This window comes from Pygocentrus nattereri, chromosome 8 (assembly GCF_015220715.1).
Source record: "Pygocentrus nattereri isolate fPygNat1 chromosome 8, fPygNat1.pri, whole genome shotgun sequence".
Lineage (NCBI taxonomy): Eukaryota > Metazoa > Chordata > Actinopteri > Characiformes > Serrasalmidae > Pygocentrus > Pygocentrus nattereri.
Window position 1 is genome coordinate 24853674 of NC_051218.1, and position 8429 is coordinate 24862102.

General features: G+C 38.7%; 1 protein-coding gene across 13 annotated transcripts in view; it reads left to right on the plus strand.

The window, feature by feature from the left end:
• Positions 1-7750, plus strand: part of zgc:101583 (uncharacterized protein LOC494104 homolog) — a 32647-nt gene extending 24897 nt beyond the window's left edge. For 11 of the 13 annotated variants that reach the window (XM_037540502.1, XM_017698469.2, XM_017698471.2 and 8 more), the window contains 6 exons: positions 2528-2669; positions 2804-2860; positions 3173-3263; positions 5869-6029; positions 6153-6760; positions 7317-7750. In XM_037540502.1, the coding sequence (XP_037396399.1) occupies positions 2528-2669; positions 2804-2860; positions 3173-3263; positions 5869-6029; positions 6153-6733 (1032 nt within the window). In that variant the 3' untranslated portion in view covers positions 6734-6760; positions 7317-7750. Of the gene's footprint in view, positions 1-2527; positions 2670-2803; positions 2861-3172; positions 3264-5868 lie in introns of all 13 variants that reach the window. The other 2 variants (XM_037540501.1, XM_037540500.1) reach the window with 2 other exon arrangements.
• Positions 7751-8429: the final 679 nt, after the last annotated feature.

Consider the following 8429-nt stretch of genomic DNA (forward strand, 5'->3'; position numbering starts at 1 on the left):
GACTGTTGAACAGCTAGAATCCTACATCAAACAAGAATGGGACAACATTCCTCTACCAAAACTCCAGCAATTGGTCTCCTCACTTCCCAGACGTTTACAAGCTGTTGTTAAAAGGAGAGGGGAGGCTACACAATGGTAGACATGTCCCTGTCCCAACTTTTTTGAGATGCATTGCTGCTATGAAGTTCTAAATGAGTTTATATTTTTCATGAAATGGTAAAAAGGGTCTTACTTTCAACACCTGAAATGTGTTTTATGTTCTGTTGTGAATAAAATGAGTCTATGAGACAGACAAAATAATTACTTCTTTGTCTTAAGACGTTAACTTTCATGTCTCATGGCAGTGTCTTCACTCATACGTCTTAAGACGTTCTTGAGATGTCTTCACAAATGTCTCAAGACATCTTGTCTAATACTGTCAAGACATCTTATGACACAGTGACAGCTGGGTATGAAATACACTACACAGTGTGCAGTCTCTACAATATAATGGATTATATCCTGCATTTCTATTCACAGAAACAGGTATCCTCAGAGAAGGCTGGGGGCATCAGACCACACTACTGACCTTCATGTGTTTTTGATCACAAACCTTAAAAGGCCAATGCACATCTTCATATTTGACAGGGTGAACCAGTTTGAAAATCAGCCTACAAATGGGACAACTGCTAAAACACTATAGGATTCAGTAGACCATTCTGCTTACCTCTCATCTTTAGAAAACACAGTTCTTTTCAAGTTCACTTGGAATATTGGTTCTAAATATTACCAAGTGATTATGTAACAGTCAGATAATGAAGAAGTGTTGCTGTTCTTGTCAATTAGGAACAAATATAAAGTGAAACACATAGTAACTCATTGTTAATGAACTAGTAGTTAATGATAAGGAACAGCATTGTAAAGTGAATGTGTGTGTGTGTGTGTGTGTGTGTGTGTGTGTGTATGTATGTATGTATATACTATATACATACATATACTTTATCTATTTTGCTCTATTCTATTTTGTGTTTTTTGTATCTATCTTGCTTATATTTATCTATTTTAATAACAGCTCTTGGGTGTAAACTGGACCATGAGATCTTAATTTCGTTCCACCTCATGTACCATGTGATGCGAATGACAATAAAATCTCCTTGAATCCTTGAATCCTTGATATATAGTGTGTGTATGTATGTATGTATGTAAATATATAAACTGCTCAAAAAAATTAAGGGAACACTTAAACAACACAATATAACTCAAATCAAACTTCTGTGAAATCAAACTGTCCACTTAGGAAGCAACACTGATTGACAATCAGTTTCACATGCTGTTGTGCAAATGGAATAGACAACAGGTGGAAATTATTGGCGATTAGCAAGACACACTCAATAAAGGAGTGTTTCTGCAGGTGGGGACCACAGACCACTTCTCAGTACCTATGCTTTCTGGCTGATGTTTTGGCCACTTTTGAATGTTGGTGGTGCTTTCACACTTGTGTCGGTTGTAGAGTCCGTCTCATGCTACCACAAGTGGCTCAAGGACTGCAGCTCATCCAGGATGGCACATCAGTGCGAGATGTGGCAAGAAGGTTTGCTGTGTCTGTCAGTGTGTCAGAGGCTGGAGGCGCTACCAGGAGACAGGCCAGTACACCAGGAGACGTGGAGGAGTGGTGTGGGGTGGCATTTCTTTGGAAGGCCGCACAGCACTCCATGTGCTCACCAGAGGTAGCCTGACCGCCATTAGGTACCTAGATGAGATCCTCAGACCCCTTGTGAGAACATATGCTGGTGCGGTTGGCCCTGGGTTCCTTCTAATGCAGGACAATGTTAGACCTCATGTGGCTGGAGTGTGTCAGCAGTTCCTGCAAGATGAAGGCATTGAAGCTATGGACTGGCCTGCCCGTTCCCCAGAACTAAATCCGATTGAGCTCTGGGACATCATGTCTCGCTCCATCCACCAACGCTACGTTGCACCACAGACTGTCCAGGAGTCCTCATCAGGAGCATGCCCAGGTGTTGTAGGGAGGACATACAGGCACGTGGAGGCCACACACAATACTGAGCCTCATTTTGACTTGTTTTAAGGACATTACATCAAATTTGGATCAGCCTGTAGTGTGTTTTTCCACTTTAATTCTGTGTTTGACTCCAAATCCAGGCCTCCATTAGTTAATACATTTGATTTCCATTGATGATTTTTGTGCGATTTTGTCATCTGCACATTCAACTTTGTACAGAACAAAGCATTCAATGAGAATATTTCATTCCTTCAGATCTACGATGTGTTATTTGAGTGTTCCCTTTATATATATATATATATATATGTGTGTGTGTGTGTGTGTGTGTGTGTGTGTGTGTGTGTGTGTGTGTGTGTGTGTATATATATATATATATATATATATATATATATATATATATATATATATATATATATATATATATATATATATATATATATATATAAATAAATAAATATAAATGAACAATAGTGTTTTTATGAAGATGTTTGCCCTTTGGTCCTAATAACAGTTTTTTATTATGTTCAGATGGATGATGGTGCCTTTTATCGCTCTGACTTCTACATTGGTTTGTCACTCGCCATCATCTCAAGTTTCTTCATTGGTGGGAGCTTTATTTTGAAAAAGAAAGGACTCTTAAGACTTGCAAGCAAGGGTTCCATGAGAGCAGGTATGTCAGTGTGACTAATGCATGAAAGCTTGGCAGATTTGCTGCTTCTTTATATAGTACATAAATACTGGATAATACTGATTGATATTGTGGATTTTGTAAATTGTTACAGAGTTATTTGTTCACATTAACAGGTCAAGGTGGATATGCATACCTGAAAGAATGGTTGTGGTGGGCCGGTCTCATATCAAGTATGATGTACTTGCTTACAAGATTTATTCTGAAGAGAAAAAGCAATTATTCTGAAGTGTGAACAGACTGAAGCATTTTAATTGCTTCTTTTAACAATGTCCTGAAAAATTACATCTTTTTTACCTTGCCCATTGAACCCTAAATGGGCATGTAATTTCCACAATGTTTCATTGTATTTATCATCATGAATAACTTACAAAGGCCATTCACTTTGTTGAAATTGCTTGTTAGAGATGGTGGTCTCAAAGATATTTTTTCTCCTCTTCCTGACTAGCATTAAACTCGTGTTCATCTTCATTATGTGTTCTTAGTGGGAGTAGGTGAGGCAGCTAATTTTGCAGCATATGCCTTTGCACCTGCCACGTTAGTGACACCTTTGGGAGCAATGAGTGTTTTAGTAAGGTAAGTCTATAGATGCAGAGAATACAACAAAAGTTGTTGAACAACCCTTGTTCAGTATCACTAATATATCAAATTACTTAAAAATACTAGTTTATTTGAATAACATGCATTTTAATTTTAAAATATTTGAAAAATTATGTTAGACTGCAGGTGGGTAGCGCTGTCGCCTCACAGCGAGGAGGGCCTGGGTTCGATTCCCCGGCCGGGGGAATCGAAACTCTGTGTGGAGTTTGCATGTTCTCCCCGTGTCTGTGTGGGTTTCCTCTGGGTTCTCCGGTTTCCTCCCACAGTGCAAAGACATGCATTCAGGCCAATTGGACATGCTACATTGCCCCTGGGTGTGAGTGTGTGAGTGACTGTGTCTGTCTGTCTGCCCTGTGATGGACTGGCGACCTGTCCAGGGTGTATCCTGCCTTCCGCCCGAAGACTGCTGGGATAGGCTCCAGCACCCCCCCCGCGACCCTGACCGGGAAGCGGCTTAAAAAATGGATGGATGGATGGATGTTAGACTGCATTGCAGAAAGTTAGCAAAGCAAATGTACACATGGTATGCAATTTCCATCCATCCATTTTCACAGGGCATGGTATGCAATTTCCAATGAAGGCTAATTATTCAAGCCTTTTTTTACCCATTAGCCAAAATATGTATAAAATCATAATCCATAATAATGATGATGATAATAATAATAATAATAATAATAATAGTAGTATAAAAAGTTAGCGGGCATCATGGTGGCACGATAGGTAGTGCTGTCGCCTCACAGCGAGGAGGGCCTGGGTTCGATTCCCCTGCTGGGGGACATGGTAAATTGCCCCTGTGTGTGAGTGTGTGAGTGACTGTCTGTGTCTGTCTGTCTGCCCTGCGATGGACTGGCGACCTGTCCAGGGTGTATCCTGCCTTCCGCCCGATGACTGCTGGGATAGGCTCCAGCACCCCCCCCCCCCCCCCCCCCCCGCGACCCTGACGGAGAAGCAGCTTAGAAAATGGATGGATGGATGGATGGATGCTTGACTGTTTGTTTGCTAGACAAAACCAGCTACAATTTTTCATTTAATTTGGTATGTTATGGACTGTGTGTTATCCATCATGGATCCACAGAGCAAGGAATTGTCTGAGTAGGAGTAAAAGTAAGAAACCAGATAGTAACACTTCACAAAGATGGAACGGGGTTCAAGAACATTGGTAAACTAACACCAAAACAGCTGTGGCAGTTATAAGGAAGCAACATTACCAGTGACCAAAGGCACAGGGGCTGTCTTTGAAATTCTGCTATTTACACAGTCAAGGCTGGTGCAGGGTTCCTGAAGCAGATTTTTTTTTGGGGGGCCCCTCAACTTGGTTGCTGATACACTATAAAATTAAAACTATATAGTGCCAATTAGTGGTGGAAAGAGTATTGAAAATGCACTTAAAAAGAAAAAAGTATGTTAAACAAAGAAAAGAAAAATGTATATTTCTGACTGTTTTAATACTGTTACAAAAGACTATTTCTCTATATGACCATTACTGTGTAATCGAATAGTAAAGCCTGTGATTGAGAAAAATAAGCTACCCTGTCTCGTTCTAAGAAGTTGTACGCTCTGCTCATTTAACAAAGGATTTATGTAGCGGTTGCAAGTTTTGTTCATTTTCATATTTTGTATGGAACAACTTTATTGTACTTTAGTAGCTAATTTTGTACTAAGCTTTACTTATGGAGTTATTCATGTTAAAAGGCTAAGTAGCCCAGCTAAACATGTTTGTTTAACACTAATATTCTCTATCATTTCCCTCTCAGTGGTGTAACACCTACTTAAATAAGAGTGTTGTTACTGTCATGATAATTTACTTGAGTACAAGTAATAGTAGTTGCAACACACCATGTGGTCCCCCAGGAGGAAGAAGGATGCCTCTACATACATTTATATGATATCTTCGCCATTGATCACAGAGAATGCTGCAATGACAGAAGCACTTATTATAAACAATACATGTTTGCTTCAGCTTCAAGTGCTGTCTTGCACAACACACTGCATTCTGTGTATAAAAGAATCATCAGTGAAGAATGGCAGAAAATCCCTCAACAAATTTGTGCTACTTTAGTATTATCTATGCCAAGAAGGTTTGAACAAATTAAATCCCATTAGGGAAGGATGTATTGGCTTTTGTTGCTGTTTCTTTTGATGTATTGTAGTGTTCATGGCTATTAAAAGAGACAGGACTTTCACATAAGTCATGGTGCTTTATTAACAAATTATTGTTGGCCACAGCTATGCTGTACATAAGCTCAGATTTGCTATAACAGTTTCTCTACACAGTACGCACCTTACTCTGTCAGTTGTCGGCTCTCGATTTATTGTCAGTTCTTCCTGCTTTACACGCATCCCCCTGAGAAAAACTAGCCCTACCTTCACATTGAGAGTCACAATATACTATATATTTTATCAGAATAACCCGATGAATAAATGCTGAAGAAATACACTAAACTAAAAACCTTAACTGTCAAAATAATTTCTCGAAACACTACAAAAACTTCATTAGAGTTTAACCAAACAGTACTGTTTTTTCATATAAATATAGGTAATGTGCTTTATTAAATTTCCTCTCCTGTCCTTTTTCTTATAGTGCTATGCTGTCAACATATTTCCTGAATGAAAAACTGAATATCCATGGGAAAGTTGGCTGTGTACTGTGCATCCTTGGCTCTACAGTGATGGTGATCCATGCTCCTCAGGAGGAGGAGGTTGCTTCTCTGAGTGTCATGGCAGAGAAACTTAAAGATCCAGGTGCTTTTGCTTTTTAACAGCTGAAAGCATTTCTGTGTACCAAACAGCAATAGGTTTTTCTAATTTACACATGTTGATGCCTGTTTCTGGTTATTTTTCTTTTTTGTCTTCTACATTTCATAGGATTTATCATTTTTGCCATCTGCATTGTTGTAAGTGCCATGATCCTGATCATCTTCGTTGTGCCTCATTATGGTCAGAAGAATGTGCTGGTGTACATCCTCATCTGTTCAGTGATTGGTTCATTATCTGTGTCCTGTGTGAAAGGCCTGGGTATTGGCATCAAAGACCTTTTTGCTGGAACAGCAGCGCTAAAAGAACCTCTGTTCTGGGCTTTACTTGTGTGCCTTGTAATATGTGTGAGCATTCAGATCAGCTACCTGAACAAGGCTCTCGACATATTTAACACATCTATTGTTACACCTATCTACTATGTCTTTTTTACAACTTCTGTTATGGTGTGCTCAGCTATCTTGTTCAAAGAGTGGCTGCGTATGTCCACTGATGGAGTTGTTGGAACGGTTAGTGGGTTTCTTACAATTATAATGGGTATTTTCCTCCTCCATGCTTTTAAGGACACTACTTTTAGCTGGGATTCACTGCCTCTTTATTTACATGGTGCCCCTCGAGGCAGCACATGGAAACAATCCTATATTGCCTTGTCAACCCATGAGATTCTGGGGGGTGATATGGACAAGAAGTAACAAAGACCTTCTCACCTCTGAATTGAGGTAGGAACAACAAGCACTCAGTACTTGGGATGTAAAAATGCCATGATGCACTGATGTGAATCTCGCTGATTTTGAAATGAGTACTAGTTATTTTTTTAGCCATAATAAATTTTGCAGGCCATTTAAAAATCTCCAGAAACATGGAGCTCCCAAGTGACAACATGTGAATGGGATATTGCTAGTCCAGTCTTGTGGCTGGAAGGCCAAGAGAGTATAAATTGGTGCAGTTGGCCAGGGTGGGAATTGGCAATAACTGAATTGCTGATTTTCTAGATTGTGAATTTTTAGTCCAGCCATATTTACATATTTTACCAAATTATTCCAAAATGTACCAAAATCATTGAGTTTAAAAATAGGATACATTTTGAGATCACAATGCATTCTGAATCATTTCCTAAATAATAATTGAATTCATTTGAACCAAATCTTTGTGAGATCAGAGATGTTTTCACATTTGCAAAAAGATTTTGAGCACTTGGAATACTTAGAATATCATTTTAAAAATATTTAGCATTTTTAATGGAAGGAAAGTTTAATTAAAATATTTTGTTGGCAGGTGTGACGATTAAGAAGAATGCAGTCTGAAAGCCCAGTACACTGCCATGAACGCCAAATTTTATTTGTTTATACAGGAAACACTCTTCTGCTGTAAGTGAGCCTGCTATGAAAAAGGTCTTTTAATACCAGCACCTGAACAACACCAAATAAATTCTATCCGTAAACCCAGAGCTCATCCTGGGGAAGCCTTATTTCATCAGGTTGTGGTGTGAACTTTAATAATGTCAAAATTAAGCTGCAGAAGCTAACTGTGTAGTCTGGTCTACATATTTTTATTTACTCTGTGGCTCAAATAGGCTCACTATGTAGTTTTAATGATTATATTAATTGATTTGTGTAGTGGTGCAGTCATTTGTATATGTAGTGCAATATTTCATTGAAGCCACATGTATATACCACAGGAAATGTTAAATAAACCTTAAAATAATTTGATCATGTGTATGATTGTCTGTTTCTGTGAGTGGATGTACATAGGTTCTTTTTGTCAAGACATAACCAGTTAGACTTGATTGCACTCAATGCACTTGGTTGCACTTAATGAGAAATGTATTGTATTATGGCTTCATGCCAAGAACCAAAAAGTAGTAGACCTTGAGAGTTCCTGGTTTATTTTCCAGGTAGGCACCAGCAGTATTAGAGAGTTATCACTTCATGCCCATCCTCTGAGCCAATGTTTGCTAACCCTGGCCCTGGAGTATGTCCCTGTGCGCAATACTTACCATGATAATTCCTCTCATGTCAAATCTAATATATGTAGGAATGGATTCTGAACATCAAGGGACTGCATGAGGACCACAAGCTGATGTTTGTGCTTTACATTGTACAAAGTTGATGATTACTGATATTGCTTGCAGTGCACTTATGCAATTATGTTGAAATGCTGCTCAATATGGATACTTTTAAAACATGACACCTACTACTAAGAATGTTTATGCATTATAAGCCCTATTCAGGCTGGATTATTATTTTTATTTATTTATTTATTTTTCGGTGGAAGTCCAGTAATCTGTTTAATTTGACTGCACATTATTAATGCAACCCCAAACGATTCAGATCTAATATCACACGCTGGAACATAAACAGACATCTGTCCTAAAAGAAACAGGTAGCC